Raw genomic sequence first — 20824 nt, forward strand, 5'->3', positions numbered from 1 at the left:
TCGCCATTTCACACTTATAACCGATCAGCGCTCCGTGGCCTTTATGCTGGATAACCGGAAACGCAATAAGATCAAGAATAACAAAATGCAACTCTGGAGGATGGAATTGGCCGCCTTTGGATACACCATACATTATCGACCCGGCAAAGAGAATGTGGCCCCGGATACCCTCACGCGGGCATTCTGCTCTTCTATGTCAACTTCGACTCTTGCGGATCTTCATACTGACTTATGCCATCCTGGCGTTACCCGTATGTTGCACTTTGTGCGATCTAAAAATCTCCCATTTTCTATGGAAGATGTGAAAAGAACGTGCTCCTCCTGTAGAATTTGTGCGGAATTAAAACCACAATTCTTCCATCCATCGGATGGCTCGCTCATACACGCTGTGCAGCGACTCAGCATTGACTTTATAGGGCCATTGCCTTCCTCAACGCGAAACACCTACTTACTGACTATGGTGGACGAATATTCACGCTTTCCCTTTGCTTTCCCCTGTCCCAATATGCTTACTTCCACAGTGATCAAATGCCTTGATCAAGTCTTTTCCCTTTGCGGTACGGCCAATTTCATCCACTCTGATCGGGGTCCCTCCTTCATGTCAAGCGAACTCAAAAGTTATCTCTCCCAATGGGGAATCGCCACAAGTAAAACGACACCATACCATCCCATCGGTAACGGACAGGTTGAGAGATACAACACTATCATTTGGTATAACAACAGAAAATGCTGGAAAAACTCAGCAGGTCAGGCAACATCCGTGGAGAGAAATTTGAGTTGACGTTTCGGGTTTGACCCTTCTTCAAAACTGGAGAGAAAAGGAACTAGATCGAAGGCAGGGCTGCGATCGGACAAAAGAATAAAAGAACCAAAAGAAGTAAAAGAGATTAGAAGCTAGACGAGATGGTAATAGGCTGGGATTAGGTGTAAAGTGTACTGGCAGGATTTCCAACATCTGCAGTATTTTGCTATCGTACTATCATTTGGTACGTTGTTCGTCTTGCGCTGAGGTCATGCAACCTACCAGACCAGCAGTGGGAAACTATGCTCCCTGATGTGTTGCATTCCATCAGGTCTCTCCTTTCTATGTCTACCAATGTCACACCTCACGAGCGATTCTTCAGCTTCCAGCGTCGCTCCACCCATGGGACATCTCTACCATCATGGTTGGCAGCTCCCGGCCCCGTGCTGCTCCGAAGATTCGTCCGATCGTCTAAAAACGATCCTCTTGTCGACGAGGTAGAACTCACGGACGTCAACCCCACGTACGCGGACGTGCGGTACCCTGATGGCCGGGAGTCCACCGTTTCGCTCCGGGACCTGGTTCCCTGTCCGGCCGGTTCCACAGACCCAACCGATAGAGGGACCCACGGTGATGATGCCGACACTCTGCGCTCCCCCGAAGATGACGCCCTACCTGGGGCATCGAGAGATCTGCCAGCTGCCCCACTGGATTCACTCGGGGAGCTGAGTGCTCCCCGTGGGATGGCCACCCGAGGCCAGGACGCCGGTCAATCCCCTGCTATCCAGCAGGATGAAGCCAGTTCTGCGCCTGTGGGGACCCGCACCCGGAGTCACGATCTCCCCAGCCTCCCTCGGGTCAATCAGAGCAACACGGACCCTGTCGACCCACCGGTACGGATCAAGCGACCCAGGGACCAAGACACGGTCCGGGGAGACGTGCCTTCTAGCCATAAACAAAAATCTAAAAGACTGCGGCTATTCGTGGTCCGCCTAATCCGCTAAGAGGAAGTCGTTGGACTTCCAAATCTTTTAGGCAGGAAGAATGTTATAAATCTCATCATTCATCAAGAAACTATTCGTGATATAACGCTGGATGGCCAGCTGGTGGTGCCGTCCAAGGAGTATAAACACTCGGGCGTCGGCCCCAGCTTGCCAGGGACATTTGGTAAGACAAGGAACTAGTGAAGTACAACTAGACCTCCATGTTCTGAAACACGTTGATTAAAGCCTTGCTTTACACTCAAACCAAGTGTGTAGTGAGTTTTATTACATCACAGGGTACTGAATTTGGATGATCAGCCATGATCTCATTAAATGGCGGAACAGGCTCGAGGGGCCGAATGGCCTACTCTTGCTCTTATCTTCTATGTTTCTATGTTTCAGCCTTGTCTTTTGCACTTGCGTGCTGGACTCCACCATCATTGAGGATGGGGATATTCATGGAGACTCCTCCTCCCGTTAGTTGTTTAATTGTCCGCCACCATTCACGACTAGATGTGGCAGGACTGCAGAGCTTTCATCTGATCCGTTGATGGTGGGATCGCTTAGCTCTGTCTATAGCATGCTGCTTCCGCTGTTTAGCATGCATGTAGTCCTGTGTTGCAGTATCTCCAGGTTGGCACCTCATTTTTAGGTGCACCTGGTGCTGCTCCTGGCATGCTCTTCTGCACTCCTCATTGCACCACGGTTAGTCCCTTGGCTTGATGGTAATGGTAGAGCGAGGGATATGCCGGGCCATGAGATTACAGATTGTGGTGGAGTACAATTCTGCTGCTGCTGATGGCCCACAGCGCCTCATGGGTGCCCAGTTTTGATCTGTTAGATCTGTACTGAATCTATCCCATTTAGTATGGTGGTAGTGCCACACATCACAATGGAGAGTGTCCTCAGTGTGAAGATGGGACTTCATCTCCACAAGGACTGTGCAGTGGTCACTGCTACATGAAGATGTACCGCTTGGATGAGATACCAGGGGTCTTCCCGCATTGTGGAACTGTAGCCCATGAAGAGTCAGAGCCTGAGGGGGAGAGGAAAGATGACTGCCATTTCTGATTGAGACCCTTCTCCTCCGCTTCATGTAGCAGCAGGAATGAGGCTGTACATGAACCATGGAATTAACAATTGTGCTCCTCAGGACTCTCTTTCAGGCCTACCAGAGGCCAGGCACTCTGTTCATTGGTAAAGCTACAGCCCCTCCCCCTCCCCCTCACCCCCAGCTCCATCCCCCCCCACCGACTCCCTACGCCCCCCCCCCCAATCCCCCCACCGACTCCCACTCCTCCACCTCTCTGTTCTATGTTCATCTCAGGTCAAACCAAAAGCGAAACAAACCTATCAGGAAAGGATGAACAGGCAGGGTCTCGTTTTTTCTTGAAGAAAGAAGGCTGAGGGGTGAACGAATAGAGGTCTTTAAAACTATGAAAGGTTTTGATAGAGTGGATACAGAGAGAGCGTTTCAACTTGTGGGAAAGAGCAAAACTAGAGGCCATCAATAGAAGATAGACACCAAGAAATCCAACAGGGAATTCAGAAGAAACTTCTTTACCCAGAGAGTGGTGAGAATGTGGAACTCGCTACCACAGGGAGTGGTTGAAGCGAATAGTATAGATGCATTTAACGGGAGGCTTGATAAGCATATGAGGGAGAAGGAAATAGAGGGTTATGCTGATGGAATTAGATGAGGAAAGACGGGAGGAGGCTCGTGTGAAGCATTAACACTGGTTGGGTCGAATGGCCTGTTTCTGTGCTGTATATCCGATGTAATCTGTGTAATCCTATGACTTGCACAATTCACCAGAAATATCCCACCTGAGACTTGACTGGCAGCTCAGTTTTTAAACACTGTGTCTGCAAGCACGTTGAAATGTAAATCAAGAACCACATTTTGTTTCTCCTCTCCCCCATTCCCAGTCCATGGAAAAGAGGTCAATCATTGTTCCTCCTGAAGCCTGGTTGAGGTCAGCTAACTGAGCACAGACTGGGCTTCGAACCAGGAGTTTTCCTGGTGACAAGACTTCTTTCATTGGCATAATTGAGTGAATGAATACATAGAAACATAGAAACATAGAAGATAGGAGCAGGAGTAGGCCATTCGGCCCCTTGAGCCCGCTCCGCCATTTAATGAGATCATGGCTGATCATCCAAATTCAGTACCCTGTCCCTGCTTTCTCCCCATATCCCTTGATCCCTTTAGCCTCAAGAAATATATCCAACTCCTTCTTGAATATATTTAATGAATTGGCCTCAACTGCCCTGTGTGGCAGAGAATTCCACAGGTTCACCACTCTCTGGGTGAAGAAATTCCTCCTCATCTCTGTCCTAAATGGCTTACCCCTTATCCTTAGACTGTGACCCCTGGTTCTGGACTCCCCCGCCATCGGGAACAGCCTTCCTGCATCTAGTCTGTCTAGTCCTGTTAGAATTTTATAAGTTTCAATGAGATCCCCTCTCATTCTTCTAAACTCCAGCGAATATAAGCCTAAGAATAGTAATCAGTGCTGAACAAATGGCGTGATTCTCCTAATTACATGACTTGTTTCCCCCGGTACAAGGAGTCCTAGAACAATGCTCTGTGATTCTGCGTCGGTGCTTGCAGTGCTACTGAAAGGTGATGAGTTTGGGTTCTGGCATCATTGCAAATGACCTCTTCTCAAGAAATGGAAGGAGACAACTTATTAGAAGCAATTTATCTGATGAATACGTTGTGTTTTCCACTTGAATGTGGGCGATCCAGGGGCCAGCGAGAGAGATTGTACTTCAATGGACATAAGAACATAAGAACTAGGAGCAGGTGTGGGCCATACGGCCCCTCGAGCCTGCTCCGCCATTCAGTAAGTTCATGGCTGATCTTCTACCTCAACTCCACTTTCCCGCCCTATCCCCATATCCCTTGATTCCCTTAGTACTCAACGACTCAACATCTACAGGGGTAGAGAATTCCAAAGATTTACAACCCTCTCAGTGAAGAAATGTCTCCTCATTTCAGTCCTAAATGGCCGACCCCTAATCCTGAGACTAGGACCACTGGTTCCAGACTCTCCAGCCCGGGGAAACAACCTCTCAGCATCTACCCTGTCAAGCCCTCTAAGAATTTTATACATTTCGATGAGATCACATCTCATTCTTCTAAACTCCAGAGAGTATAGGCCCATTCTACTCAATCTCTCCTCATAGGACAGCCCTCTCATCCCAGGAGTCAATCTAGTGAACCTTCGTTGCACCACCTCTAAGGCAATTATATTCTTTCTTAGGTAAGGAGCTCAAAATTGTACCTGATACTTCAGGTGTGGTCTCATATAATTGATAGGCGGACCTCATTTTAAAGAGCATTCATTTTGCCATTCACTGGCAAAACAGTGGCCGTTCACTTTGGCCACATTGCTTTTCCCCCTATCTCTGCAATCTCCGCTGGCCCTATATCTCCCTCGCCAAACACTTTGTTCTCCTGACTCTTGCTTTTTGTGCATTCCCTCACTCCTTTTGCCACACCTTTGATGCAGAACCTGGGTTCCACTCCCTGAAATTGCCTCCCTAAACCCAGCTGCCACGACCTCCCTCTCCTCCTTGAAAATATAAGAAATCACACAACACCAGGTTATAGTCCAACAGTTTTATTTGAAATCACAAGCTTTCGGAGCGCTGCTCCTTCATCAGGTGAAGTGGAGAGATGCATAAAAACACAGCTTATATAGTCAGAGAATAATGTCAGATGTTTACAGGTAATCTTTCTAACTGCCATTTATCACACCTTGGCAGAGAGATAATCACAGCAATCAAAGGTGTAAATGGTGTCCAAACAGGTCAGTCAGGAAAACATTACATCAAAGAGCAATGAGGTGGGGTCACAAGGGGTCAAATGTTGCAGATGCTGGGGTCTGTATGAAAAACACAAAAACAGACAAAAAACATTTTTTTTGCTGGAAATCACAGCAGGTCCGGCTGCATCTGTGTGGAGAGAACAAGCCATGCCAGATCATCAACACAGATACCATCATCACACGTGAGGACACCATCCACCAGGTACATGGTACATACTCATGTGACTTGGCCAACATTGTCTACCTCATACGTTGCAGGAAAGGATGCCCCGGAGCATGGTACATCGGCGAGACCATGCAGACACTGCGACAACGGATGAACGGACACTGCGCAACAATCGCCAGGCAGGAGTGTTCCCTCCCAGTCGGGGAACACTTCAGCAGTCAAGGACATTCAGCCTCCGATCTTCAGGTAAGCATTCTCCAAGGCGGCCTTCGAGACACACGACAATGCAAAATCATCGAGCAGAAACTGATAGCCAAGTTCCGCACCCATGAGGACGGCCTGAACCAGGATCTTGGGTTCATGTCACGCTACATGTAACCACACCTGACGTAGGGTCATCCAGACTCGAGTCATCGTTGGCTTGTTCTCTCCGCACAGATGCGGCCGGACCTGCTGTGATTTCCAGCAAAAAAAATGTTTTTTGTCTGTTTTTTTGTTTTTCATACAGACCCCAGCATCTGCAACATTTGACCCCTTGTGACCCCACCTCATTGCTCTTTGATGTAATGTTTTCCTGACTGACCTGTTTGGACACCATTTACACCTTTGATTGCTGTGATTATCTCTCTGCCGAGGTGTGATAAATGGCAGTTAGAAAGATTACCTGTAAACATCTGACATTATTCTCTGACTATATAAGCTGTGTTTTTATGCATCTCTCCACTTCACCTGACGAAGGAGCAGCGCTCCGAAAGCTTGTGATTTCAAATAAAGCTGTTGGACTATAACCTGGTGTTGTGTGATTTCTTACATTTGTCCACCCCAGTCCAACACCATTCCTTGAAAATAAATATTGGGCATGGACAACGGAAGGGGACATGTCGATGGGGTGAGCTGAAGTCAGGTTGGAGGAGGCTCATGTGGAGCATCAACACCGGCACGGACCTGTTCCTGTGCTGTAAACTTTATGTCATTCTATGTCGTGGTTAATCAACTTTAGGTGGTGTTGGCCAGGGATACTGGGAGAAACTCCCGCCTTTCCTTCAAATGGAACCACCTGAATAAGCAGAAATGTTAAAGCACACGGGATTGGGGGTAAGGTACTGACTTGGATAGAGAACTGGTTGGCAGACAGGAAGCAAAGAGTTGGAATAAATGGGTCTTTTTCCGAGTGGCAGGCAGTGACTAGTGGGGTACCACAGGGTTCGGTGCTAGGACCCCAGCTATATATATAAATGATCTAGACGAGGGAACTAGATGTAATATCTCCAAGTTTGCAGACGACACAAAGCTGGGTGGGCGTGTGTGCTGTGAGTAGGATGCAGAGAAACTCCAGTATTATTTGGACAGGTTGGGTGATTGGGCAGATGCATGGCAGATGCAGTATAATGTGGATAAATGCGAGGTTATCCACTTTGGTGGCAAAAACAGGAAGACAGATTATTATCTGAACGGCAATAGATTGGGAAAGGAGGAAGTGCAACGAGACCTGGGTGTCCTGGTGCACCAGTTGCTGAAGATAAGCATGCAGGTGCAGCAGGCAGTTAGGAAGGCAAATGGTATGTTGGCCTTCATAGCGAGAGGATTTGAGTACAGGAGCAAGGATGTCTTGCTGCAGTTATACAGAACCTTGGTGAGACCACACCTTGAGTATTGTGTGCAGTTTTGGTCACCTTATCTGAGGAAGGATGTTCTTGCCATGGAGGGAGTGCAGCGAAGATTCACCAGACTGATACCTGGGATGGCAGGAATGACGTATGAGGAGAGATTGGGTCGATTAGGCTTATATTCGCTAGAGTTTAGAAGAATGAGAGGGGATCTCATTGAAACATAAAATTCTAACAGGACTTGACAGACTAGATGCAGGAAGGATGTTCCCGATGGCGGGGGAGTCCAGAACCAGGGGTCACAGTCTAAGGATAAGGGGCCATGGTGTGGAGGTGCCGGTGTTGGACTGGGGTGGACAAATGTAAGAAGTCACACAACACCAGGTTATAGTCCAACAGTTTTATTTGAAATCACAAGCTTTCGGAGGCTGCTCCTTCGTCAGGTGAAGTGGAGAGATGCATAAAGACACAGCTTATATAGTCAGAGAATAATGCCAGATGATTACAGGTAATCTTTCTAACTGCCATTTATCACACCTCGGCAGAGAGATAATCACAGCAATCAAAGGTATGAATGGTGTCCAAACATGTTAGTCAGGAAAACATTACATCAAAGAACAATGAGGTGGGGTCACAAGGGGTCAAAATTTGCAGATGCTGGGGCCTGTATGAAAAGCAAAAAACAGACAAAACAACATTTTTTTTTGCTGGAAATCACAGCAGGTCCGGCTGCATCTGTGTAGAGAGAACAAGCCAATGACGACTCGAGTCTGGATGACCCTATGTCAGGTGGGGTTACATGTAGCGTGACATGAACCCAAGATCCCGGTTGAGGCCGTCCTCATGAGTGCGGAACTTGGCTATCAGTTTCTGCTCTACGATTTTGCGTTGTCGTGTGTCTCGAAGGCTGCCTTGGAGAATGCTTACCCGAAGATCGGAGGCTGAATGTCCTTGACTGCTGAAGTGTTCCCCGACTGGGAGGGAACACTCCTGCCTGGCGATTGTTGCGCGGTGTCCGTTCATCTGTTGTCGCAGTGTCTGCATGGTCTCTCCGATGTACCATACTCCGGGGCATCCTTTCCTGCAACGTATGAGGTAGACAACATTGGCCGAGTCACATGAGTATGTACCATGTACCTGGTGGGTGGTGTCCTCACATGTGATGATGGTATCTGTGTTGATGATCTGGCATGTCTTGCAGAGGTTGCCGTGGCAGGGTTGTGTGGTGTCGTGGTTGCTGTTCTCCTGAAAGCTGGGTAATTTGCTGTGAACGATAGTCTGTTTGAAGTTAGGCGGCTGTTTGAAGGCGAGTAGTGGAGGCGTGGGGATGGCCTTAGTGAGGTGTTCGTCATCATCGATGACATGTTGAAGGCTGCGAAGAACATGGCGTAGTTTCACCGCTCCGGGGAAGTACTGGACGATGAAGGGTACTCTGTTGGTTGTGTCCCGTGTTTGTCTTCTGAGGAGGTCTATGCGATTTTTTGCTGTGGCCCGTCGGAACTGTCGATCGACGAGTCGAGCGTCATATCCCGTTCTTACGAGGGCGTCTTTCAGCGTCTGTAGGTGTCCATCGCGTTCCTCCTCGTCTGAGCAGATCCTGTGTATTCGCAGGGCTTGTCCATAGGGGATGGCTTCTTTAACGTGGTTAGGGTGGAAGCTGGAGAAGTGGAGCATCCTGAGGTTGTCCGTGGGCTTGCGGTAGAGTGAAGTGCTGAGGCGTCCGTCTTTGATGGAGATTCGTGTGTCCAAGAATGAAACCGATTCTGAGGAGTAGTCCATGGTGAGTTTGATGGTGGGATAGAACTTGTTGATGTTATCGTGTAGTCTTTTCAGTGATTCTTCGCCGTGGGTCCATAGGAAGAAAATGTCGTCGATGTATCTGGTGTATAGCGTTGGTTGGAGGTCCTGTGCAGCGAAGAAGTCTTGCTCGAACTTGTGCATGAAGATGTTGGCGTATTGGGGTGCGAATTTGGTCCCCATGGCTGTTCCGTGTGTTTGGGTAAAGAACTGGTTGTCGAAGGTGAAGACATTGTGGTCAAGGATGAAGCGGATGAGTTGTAGGATGGCGTCTGGAGATTGGCTGTTGTTGGTGTTGAGTACTGAGGCTGTCGCAGCGATGCCGTCATCGTGGGGGATACTGGTGTAGAGTGCCGAGACGTCCATCGTGGCGAGGAGTGTTCCTGGTTCAACTGGTCCGTGGGTGCTGAGTTTCTGTAGAAGTCTGTAGTGTCGCGACAGAAGCTGGGGGTTCCGGATACATCAAGGGCATCCTGAGACCCATCGTACAGGGAACCCCCAGCTTCTGTCGCGACACTACAGACTTCTTACAGAAACTCAGCACCCACGGACCAGTTGAACCAGGAACACTCCTCGCCACGATGGACGTCTCGGCACTCTACACCAGCATCCCCCACGATGACGGCATCGCTGCGACAGCCTCAGTACTCAACACCAACAACAGCCAATCTCCAGACGCCATCCTACAACTCATCCACTTCATCCTTGACCACAATGTCTTCACCTTCGACAACCAGTTCTTTACCCAAACACACAGAACAGCCATGGGGACCAAATTCGCACCCCAATACGCCAACATCTTCATGCACAAGTTCGAGCAAGACTTCTTCGCTGCACAGGACCTCCAACCAACGCTATACACCAGATACATCGACGACATTTTCTTCCTATGGACCCACGGCGAAGAATCACTGAAAAGACTACACGATAACATCAACAAGTTCCATCCCACCATCAAACTCACCATGGACTGCTCCTCAGAATCGGTTTCATTCTTGGACAAACGAATCTCCATCAAAGACGGACACCTCAGCACTTCACTCTACCGCAAGCCCACGGACAACCTCAGGATGCTCCACTTCTCCAGCTTCCACCCTAACCACGTTAAAGAAGCCATCCCCTATGGACAAGCCCTGCGAATACACAGGATCTGCTCAGACGAGGAGGAACGCGATGGACACCTACAGACGCTGAAAGACGCCCTCGTAAGAACGGGATATGACGCTCGACTCGTCGATCGACAGTTCCGACGGGCCACAGCAAAAAATCGCATAGACCTCCTCAGAAGACAAACACGGGACACAACCAACAGAATACCCTTCGTCGTCCAGTACTTCCCCGGAGCGGAGAAACTACGCCATGTTCTTCGCAGCCTTCAACATGTCATCGATGATGATGAACACCTCGCTAAGGTCATCCCCACGCCTCCACTACTCGCCTTCAAACAGCCGCCTAACCTCAAACAGACCATCGTTCGCAGCAAATTACCCAGCTTTCAGGAGAACAGCGACCACGACACCACACAACCCTGCCACGGCAAACTCTGCAAGACATGCCCGATCATCAACACAGATACCATCATCACACGTGAGGACACCACTTACCAGGTACATGGTACATACTCATGTGACTTGGCCAACATTGTCTACCTCATACGTTGCAGGAAAGGATGCCCCGGAGCATGGTACATCGGTGAGACCATGCAGACACTGCGACAACGGATGAACGGACACCGCGCAACAATCGCCAGGCAGGAGTGTTCCCTCCCAGTCGGGGAACACTTCAGCAGTCAAGGACATTCAGCCTCCGATCTTCAGGTAAGCATTCTCCAAGGCGGCCTTCGAGACACACGACAACGCAAAATCGTAGAGCAGAAACTGATAGCCAAGTTCCGCACTCATGAGGACGGCCTCAACCGGGATCTTGGGTTCATGTCACGCTTCATGTAACCTCACCTGACGTAGGGTCATCCAGACTCGAGTCATCGTTGGCTTGTTCTCTCTACACAGATGCGGCCGGACCTGCTGTGATTTCCAGCAAAAAAAAATGTTGTTTTGTCTGTTTTTTGTTTTTCATACAGACCCCAGCATCTGCAACATTTGACCCCTTGTGACCCCACCTCATTGTTCTTTGATGTAATGTTTTCCTGACTAACCTGTTTGGGCACCATTCACACCTTTGATTGCTGTGATTATCTCTCTGCCGAGGTGTGATAAATGGCAGTTAGAAAGATTACCTGTAATCATCTGGCATTATTCTCTGACTATATAAGCTGTGTCTTTATGCATCTCTCCACTCCACCTGACGAAACATAGAAACATAGAAGATAGGAGCAGGAGTAGGCCATTCGGCCCCTCGAGCCTGCTCCGCCATTCGATGAGATCATGGCTGATCATCCAAACTCAGTACCCCGTATCTGCCTTCTCCCCATATCCCTTGATACCCCCAGCTCTAAGAAATATATCTAACTCCTTCTCGAATATATTTAAAGACTTGGCCTCAACCGCCTTCTGTGGTAGAGAATTCCACAGGTTCACCACTCTCTACGAAGGAGCAGCGCTCCGAAAGTTTGCGATTTCAAATAAAACTGTTGGACTATAACCTGGTGTTGTGTGACTTCTTACATAAGGATAAGGGGTAAGCCATTTAGGACAGAGATGAGGAGGAATTTCTTCATCCAGAGAGTGGTGAACCTGTGGAATTCTCTACCATAGAAGGCAGTTGAGGCCAATTCATTAAATATATTCAAGAAGGAGTTAGATATATTTCTTAAGGCTAAAGGGATCAAGGGATATGGAGAGAAAGCAGGGACAGGGTACTGAGTTTGGATGATCAGCCATGATCTCATTGAATGGCGGAGCAGGCTCGAGGGGCCGAATGGCCTACTCCTGCTTCTACCTTCTATGTTTCTATGTTTCTATGTTAAAATAACAGATGCTGCAAATAGACAGCAGACAGATCAGCATCTGAAATGGGTAAAGTAGTTTGATATTTTGTGTGTAGGTTCTTTATCGGAACTCATTAACGATCTGACATTCACCGTTATCAGTACAGCTTCCAGCCATTACAGCTCTTTAGACGAGGCAAACTGTTTAGTAGTTGAAGCATCCATTTAATCACAGTGGAAGTCAGAGCACTGAAGCAGCGTAGAGAGCGGCAAGCCCTCGGGCCTTCAGATTCACCATGACAACGGTGGCAATTTGCTTCTGAAAACAAGGTCTAATCACTCCAAGGCGATCTTGTCAAGGAGCTGGTAAGCTCCAGCTCATTGAGCGCAATAAGTTATCTGCTAGTTCCCTTTTATCTAATCTCTTACTGATAAGGTGATGCCGGTCAGCTTTTTCCCTGTGAAGATCATGTACTGGCAGTTGAACTTTACAGTGTGCGCTGGGAGTTCCAGCTCCTTCTTTCCCAACCGAGCAGTGCCTTTCTGAAATAACAACAGAAAATGCTGGAAAAACTCAGCAAGTCAGGCAACATCCGTGGAGAGAAATTTGAGTTGACGTTTCGGGTTTGACCCTTCTTCTGCTCTTGTTCGCAACACTTGATTACTCTTCCTGTTGGCGGTGTGATGGAGCCGCCCATTTTGACAGCTCCCCCGGTGGCTCAGTGGGGAAATGCACCACCTACCGTGGTACTGAGCCGTGAGGATAAACTAGAAAGAGCTCGCATTTTTGTATAGCGCCTTTCATGCCATCAGGACGTCCCGAAGTGCTTCACGGCCAATTATGCGTTTTTAGAGTAAGGTCGGAAACGCAGCTGCCAATTTGCGCACAGCAAGATCCCACAAACAGCACTAAGATAATGGGCAGATAATCTGTTTATGGCAATGTTGGTTGAGGTATAAATATTGGCCCAGGACACCGGGAAAAACTCCCTTGCTCTCCTTCGAAATAGTGGCCATGGGATCTTTTGCGTCCACCTGGGATGAGGGAATTGTCCTATGAGGAGGGATTGAGTAGACTAGGCCTATATTCTCTAGAGTTTAGAAGAATGAGAGGTGATCTCATTGAAACATACAAAATTCTTACAGGACTTGACGTTTTCCCTGGCTGGGGAGTCTAGAACCAGGGGTCACAGTCTCAGAATAAGGGGTCGGCCATTTAGGACTGAGATGAGGAGAAATTTCTTCACTCAGAGGGTGGTGAATCTTTGTAATTCTCTACCCCAGAGGGCTGTGGAGGCTCAGTCTTTGAGTATATTCAAGACAGAAGTCGATAGATTTTTGAATATTAAGGGAATCAAGGGATATGGGGATAGTGCAGATGAGGTAGAAGATCAGCCATGATCTTATTGAATGGCGGAGCAGGCTCGAGGGGCCGAATGGCCGACTCCTGCTCCTAATTCTTACGCTCTGGCGGAGCCTCGGTTTAACATCGCATCCAAAAGATGGCACCTCCGGCAGTGCAGCACTGGAGCATCAGCTGGGATTTTGTGCTCAAGTCTCTGGAATGGAGTTCGAACCCACAACCTTCTGACTCAGAGGCAAGAGTGGTACGCACTGAGCCACAGCTGACACAGACGGATAGGCATTGCTATTTTGGATGTTGTTTGGCCAGTTTTGTTTTAGCTGTACTTGGCAGAAAATGCTTCAGAAATTGAAACTATTCTGAAAAATACCATGAATTTGGCTTTCCTCCATTGTCCTTTTTTTTTAACAGAGCGTAAATTGCAGTCTTGCTGTGTCTGTGCCAGCTGTGCCTCAATGGGCTGCACTCTCACCTCTGAGTCACAAGGTCATGGGTTCAAGTCCCACTCTAGAGACTTGAGCACATAATCCAGGCCGACACTCCCAGTGCAGTACTGAGAGTGCTGCACTGTCAGAGGCACCGTCTTTCTATTGAGACATTAAACCGAGGACCCCGTCTGCCCTCTCAGGTGGATGTTGAAAGATCCTATGGGATTATTTGAAGAAAAGCAGAGGAGTTCTCCCTGGTGTCCTGGCCAATATTTATCCTTTAACCCAGTTTTTTTTTAATTGACTATCTGGCCATGATCACAATGCTGACACTCCAGTTCAGTGCTGAGGGAGTGCTGCCCTGTCAGAGGTGACGTCTTTCTCTGAAACCAAAGCCCCGTTTGTCTTCTCAGGCGGCTGTAAAAAAAATCCCACAGCACTTTTCAAAGAAGTTGGTGTCCTGGCCAAAATTTATCCCTCAATCAACATCACTAAAACAGATGATCTGGTCATTATCTCATTGCTGTTTGTGGGAGCTTGCTGTGCACAAATTGGCTGCCGCGTTTTCTACATTACAACAGTGACTACACTTCAAAAGTACTTCATTGGCTGTAAAGCGCTTTGGGACGCCCTAAGGTCATGAAAGGCGCTGTAGAAATGTAAGTCTTTCTTTCTTGTGCCTGTGTTCAGTGTCTTGTACGACGGCTGAATTTGGTTATTTAGTCGTATGTTTTTGGTTTTTTTTTTGTTCCAGGTTTCGGGATGACCACGCCGGCGACCGTAGGCGGGAAGATCTTCCTGATATTCTACGGCCTCATCGGCTGCGCGGCGACCATCCTCTTCTTCAACCTCTTCCTGGAGCGACTGATCACCGTCCTGGCCTACATCCTGAAGACCTGCCACGAGAGGCAGCTAAGGCGGAGCGGAGTGCTGCCCCATGAGAACTGCCGGGACTCCAGCAACATGAGCGAGGTGGACAGCCTGGCAGGCTGGAAGCCCTCCGTCTACTACGTCATGTTGATCCTGGGCCTGGCGGCCCTTGCAATCTCTTGCTGTGCCTCGGCCATGTACACCCCCGTCGAAGGCTGGAGCTATCTGGACTCCATCTACTTTTGCTTTGTAGCCTTTAGCACCATAGGTTTTGGTGATCTGGTGAGCAGCCAGAACATGAGGTACGACTACCAGGGTTTCTACCGGTTTGGCAACTTTCTGTTCATCCTGATGGGGGTGTGTTGTATTTATTCTCTGTTTAATGTTATATCTATAGTCATAAAACAGTTCCTCAACTGGAGCCTGAAGAGGTTGGAATGCAGGTGTTGCCGTAGGTGCCAAAGGAAACTCTTCAGGCCGGGGAGGAACGCTGTGGTTCCCGGCGTGACCCACACCAGGCGGAAGATCTCCATCGAGACCGACGGCTTCAACGAGAGCGAGGCGGTGGACGGGCGAAGGCAGTCCGGCGAGATGATCTCCATGCGGGACTTCTTGGCCGCCAACAAGGTCTCGCTGGCCATCATGCAGAAGCAGTTGTCGGAGGCGGCCAACGGCCATCCCAGGGCGAGCGGCCCGGGCTCCTGGCACAACGGCTTCTCCGACGGCGTGGGGGCTCTGGCCATCATGAACAATAGGCTGGCGGAAACCAGCGTGGACAGATGACCACTTGGAGCGGCGGCAACAGGACACGTCAAATGTCAATCCAATCGCAGCTCTCAATTAAGCCTTAATGACTGCTGCGCTTTTTATATATAAAGGAAATTGAACACTGGTGGACGATTCTGTTTGAACAGTTAACTTTGATCTTTCCTCCCATCCCCGCACTTGAACTTTGACCTATCACTAGCGAGGCGCCGCGCGGAGGGAGGGGGGGAAGGGGGTAGCTGTTGCTCGGGCAACCGGCTGCAGAATTCCAGAGCTGATAATAGGTAACGCTCCCTCCGATATATCTTTTGACACAAGGGGCGGGATCCTGAGTTCGCCATGACGGCTCTTCAGTGGGTGTATAAACTGCCCGCGGTCATACCTAGCTGCGCGGATCTGGAAGGTCCGAGGTTCGATACCCGGCGCTGTGCTGAGAAAGAAAGAAAAAAAGAAAGTCTTGCATTTATGTAGCGCCTTTCACGACCACCGGATGTCTCAAAGCGCTTTACAGCCAAGTGAAGCACTTTTGCAGTGTCATCACTGTTGTAATGTGGGAAATGCAACAGCCAATTTGCATAATTTGAGCTGGGATCGGCACTTCTCGGTCAAGACTCCCAATGCCCGGTAGCTCTGCACTGACCCCTGCTGCAAAATGTGCGTGGGTGGGTGAGGTCGACATTGATCCCTGGGCGATCGACCGACCGAGCGTGCTGCCCATCGCCTGTACCCGCGGGCGAACAGACGGACCTTGTTTTGAGGCAGGTCCTCGTTAACATTGGGCACGGCGGGCTGCGGGGCCACCAAACAGGCATCCCGACGCTGGATTGAAGCCTCCCAATAGCGGGCCAACATGGCCTCCAGCAGGGTAAGGGGGGCGGGGAGCGGGGAAAGAAAGCTTTGCCAACTCTGGTTGGATGTATTGCAGCAGGTTTCATCACATGATCTCCTGCCTGAAATCGTCCCGCCCCCACGATTGCACCATTGGCCATCCAGCATTTCCGTGCTCACGGCTGCCTTCCCACGGGTGTGTGCGTGCGTGCGTGCGTGTGTGTGCCCGTGCGTGCGCGTGCTGCATGCATGTGCGCATGTGTGTGTGTGTCTGTGTGTGTGTGCGTGTGTGTGTGCGTGCGTGTGCGCGCGTGTGAGTGCGTGTGTGTGTGTGTGTGTGTGTGCGTGCGTGCGTGTGCATGTGCGTGTGCGTGTGTGTGTGTGTATGTGTGCACGTGTGGATGTTCAGTGAGGACAGGACTAAGCCAGCTCTGATAATCCCTTCCAGCAAAAAGACAGCACCTTCAGGAGAGCGTGGGGAGAAAAGATACAGGTCACTTCCTGACTTGAATCTTCTAGGAGTTAACGATTATTTTTCAGGAAATAATTGAATTGTGAATAGCTGAGGTAGACTGATGGTGTGGGGGTGGGGGGAGAGGAGGTAAATCTCCTCTTCAGACAATATGCCCCAAGGCTGTTTGTCACTCAACCGCCCCAAGCATTGGACACTTGGCAGTTCTCTATCAGGGTCCTCACTATATCAGAATAGTCGTTGATTTAATTACGAGGAATTCCCCCAAGCCCATCAGATGCTCCAACTCAAATATGCAGAGTTGACTCACCTCACTGCAAACACATAGAGTCATAACGGCACAGAGGGAGGCCATTCGGCCCATCGAGTCCGTGCCGGCTCTCTGTAGAGCAATCCAGTCAGTCCCATTCCCCTGCTCTATCCCCGTAGCCCTGCAAGTTTATTTCCCTCAAGTGCCTATCCAGTCTGCCCTTGAAAACATTGAGTGTCTCCGATTCCACCACTTCCGTCGGTTGCTGCATAAAAAAGTTTTTCCTCACGTCCCCCCTGTGAAACTTGCCCAAAACCTTAAATCTGTGTCCCCTAGTCCTTGTACCATCAACTAGTGGGAACAGCCTTTCCCCGTCTAGCCTATCCAAACCTGTCATAATCTTGTACACCTCTATCAAATCACCCCTCAACCTCCTTTGCTCTAATGAAAACAAATCCAGCTCCTCCAACCTGTCCTTGTAACTAAGATCCCCCATCCCCGGAACCATTCTGGTAAATCTCCTCTGCACCCTCTCAAGGGCCTTCACATCCTTCCTAAAGTGTGGTGACCAGACCTGGACGCAACACTCCAGTCGTGGCCTAACCAGCGCTTTATAAAGGTTCAGTATAACTTCTCTACTTTTGTACTCAATACCTCTATTTATGAAGCCCAAGATCCCATATGCTTTGTTAACCACTCTCTCAATATGTCCTGCCACCTTCAGGGACCTATGCACATTAACTCCCAGATCCCTCTGTCCCTGCACACTCTTTAAAACTGTGCCATTAAGTGTATATTGCCTCTCCCTGTTCCTTCTGCCAAAATGCATCACCTCACACTTCTCAAGTTTGGCGTCATCAGCTAATTTAGAAATTCTACTCTGTATTCCAATATCCAGGTCATTTATATATATCAAAAAAAAGCAGTGGCCCCAGCACTGACCCTTGGAGAGCACCACTGTCTACCATCCTCCACTCTGAAAAACAGCCATTCACCACAACTGGCTGTTTTCTGTCCTTAAGCCAATTCCTTATCCAAGCTGCCACTGACCCACCTGTTCCATGAGCCTCAATTTTGTTAACCTGCCTTCTATGTGGTACTTTGTCAAACGCCTTCTGAAAATCCATGTTGACAACATCCACTGCATTCCCTTCATCAATCCTCCCTGTTATTTCATCAAAAAATTCAATTAGATTAGTCAAACACAATCTGCCTTTTACAAATCCGTGTTGGCTCTTTTTAATTAGCTTAAACCTCTCCAAGTGCCCGTTAATTTTTTCCTTGATTATTGTTTCTTAAACTTTACGCACCACTGATGTCAAACTGACTGGTCTGTATTTACTCGGATTGTCCTTACACCCTTTCTTGAACAACAGTGTCACATTTGCCACTTTCCAATCCTCCGGCACCTCCCCCGCATCTAGGGAAGATTGGAAAATTATGGCAAGCCCTTCCGCTATCTCCTCCCCCAATTCCCTTAGCAACCTGGGATGCAAGCCATCTGGACCAGGTGACTTATCCACTCTAAGCATACCCAGCCTTTCTAGTACATCCTGTCTATCAATTTTCACCCCTTCCATTGCTTCTACCTTTTCCATTTCTCCCGATATTTTGTTATCTCCTATTGGATCTTCATGAAGGAGCAGGGGAGCAGTTTGGGGACAGTGGACAGTTCACCCAACTCTTTGGTGAGGGATTTCCATGGCAAAGAAAGACTTGCATTTATATAGCGCCTTTCACGTCCTCAGGATGTCCCAAAGCGCTTTACAGCCAATGAGGTACTTTTTGAAGTGTAGTCACTGTTGTAATGTAGGGAATGCAACAGCCGATTTGTGCACAGCAAGCTCCCACAAGCAGCAATGAGATAACCGCCCAGATCATCTGTTTTAGTGATGTTGATTGAGGGATAAAAATTGGCCCAGGACACCAACTTCTTTGAAAAGTGCCGTGGAATTTTTTTACATCCACCTGAGAGGACAGACAGGGCCTCGGTTTCAGAGAAAGACGGCACCTGTGACAGTGCAGCACTCCCTCAGTACTCAACTGGAGTGCCAGCCTAGATTATGTGCTCAAGTCTCTGAGGGCAGGGCCGGATCTCTATCCATTAATAGCAGATGGGGACAGTATTAAAGAAAGAAAGACTTGCATTTGTATAGCGCCTTTCACGACCACCAGACATCTCAAAGCGTTTTACAGCCAATGAAGTACTTTTGAAGTGGAGTCACTGTTGTAATGTGGGAAATGTGATGCTTGAATGTGATGCCTGCCACAGTGAAATAGTCTCTCAACACTCACTGGCTTAGGTTCTATATGATTATTGGGCTCTTTGATGCTGGGGAACGTTTACAAAATGGAACTATTCCTCAGTAAGAACTTGTGCCTTCGGAGAGAGGGGAAAAATCTGGGAGGTGGGGGGGTTGAACTATTATTGTGGGTTGTAACCAATGTTGCATGTACTAAGAACATAAGAAATAGGAGCAGGAGTCGGCCATTCGGCCCCTCGAGCCTGCTCCGCCATTCAGTGAGATCATGGCTGATCTGATCTTGGCCTCAACGTCACTTTCCCGCCCGCTCCCCATAGCCCTTGATTCCCCTGTCGCTCAAAAACCTTTCTAACTCCGCCTTGAATATATTCACTGACTCCGCCTCCACAGCGCTCTGGGGTAGAGAATTCCAAAGATTCACGACCCTCTGAGAAAAGAAATTTCTCCTCATCTCCGCCTTAAATGGGCGACCCCTTATTCTGAGACTATGCCCCCGAGCTCTAGATTCCCCCACGAGGGGAAAGATCACAGCCAAGATCGATTAATCCCCTACCTAATAGAGGTCTTTAAAATGATGAAAGGTTTTGATAGAATAGACACACGGAGAGTGTTTCCACTTGCGGGGAAGAGTAAACACTAATAATAATTCAACTTTTATTGTCATTGTACAATGCACAGGTACATGAACAACGAAATGTGATCTTGCAAGCTCCCATGAGTCCAGTACAAATAACATTAACATTAAACGTAAATAGCACCGTCCTGGGAGAAGCAAAGCTGCTGCGTCTGTGCGCGCCGCCATTCCATTTCCACCATTCCTCCTATCCGACAATCTTCAGCCCAACGCCCGGGCCTGCTCACCAGCCGCCCCTCCCAGGACTCCTTCCATGACCTTCTCACCAACCGCCCCTCCTCGGGGCTCCTTCCGTGACGTTCTGTACCTGGTCTTCCCTGATGATCACCCCTCCAGGTACTAACCAGGCCTGGCTCTGCTTAGCTTCCAAGCCTTGCCCAGTGACCCTGTCCCTAGTTCCAGGAACAGGTCATCAATAGAAGATAGTCACCAAGAAATCCAATAGGGAATTCAGGAGAAACTTCTTTACCCAGAGAGCGGTGAGAATGTGGAACTCGCTACCACAGGAAGTGGTTGAAGCAAATAGTATCGATGCATTTAGGGGGAAGCTAGATAAACACATGAGGGAGAAGGGAATAGAGGGTTATGTTGGATGAAATGGGGTGGGAGGAGGCTCGAGTGCAGCATAAACACCGGCATAGAGCTGTTGGGCCGAATGGCCTGTTTCTGTGTTATAAATACTTTGTAATACTTTGTGAGAAAATATCTTCTACCTTCCCCTTCATTCTTCCATGAATAACCCAGAGTCACTGCTTACTAATTCCCCAACCAGCGGAAACTATCCTTCATTTTGTAATCTTTCAAAATCTTCTGTAATTAAAAAAAAAAAATTCCCTTAGATCTGCACTTAACCCTCTCTGTCCCAGTGTAATAGATGGAAAATCCTGTGGGATCTACTGCCCTCTCTGCCACCATTCCCGATATGCGCTCCC

General features: G+C 48.7%; 1 protein-coding gene across 1 annotated transcript; it reads left to right on the top strand.

Moving 5' to 3' along the window:
* The first annotated feature begins 2852 nt into the window (after positions 1 to 2852).
* On the top strand, positions 2853 to 15565 carry LOC147087980 (potassium channel subfamily K member 13-like). Its single transcript, XM_085977786.1, has 2 exons — positions 2853 to 2922; positions 14564 to 15565. Exons 1-2 carry the CDS (start codon positions 2853 to 2855, stop codon positions 15460 to 15462), a joined length of 969 nt encoding a protein of 322 aa, XP_085833912.1. The 3' UTR covers positions 15463 to 15565.
* Positions 15566 to 20824: the final 5259 nt, after the last annotated feature.

Source organism: Somniosus microcephalus, unplaced genomic scaffold, assembly GCF_052327205.1.
Source record: "Somniosus microcephalus isolate GS21.2 unplaced genomic scaffold, FLI_Smic_1.0 unresolved_chr5, whole genome shotgun sequence".
Classification (NCBI taxonomy): Eukaryota; Metazoa; Chordata; class Chondrichthyes; order Squaliformes; family Somniosidae; genus Somniosus; species Somniosus microcephalus.

What these genes read in the sequence shown, in the direction of transcription:
- LOC147087980 (XM_085977786.1), top strand. Translation starts at nt 2,853, where the DNA reads ATGGAATTAACAATTGTGCTCCTCAGGACTCTCTTTCAGGCCTACCAG. An exon ending in GCCAGGCACTCTGTTCATTG is followed by an intron (nt 2,923 to 14,563) that starts GTAAAGCTACAG and finishes TTTTTGTTCCAG; the next exon opens with GTTTCGGGATGACCACGCCG.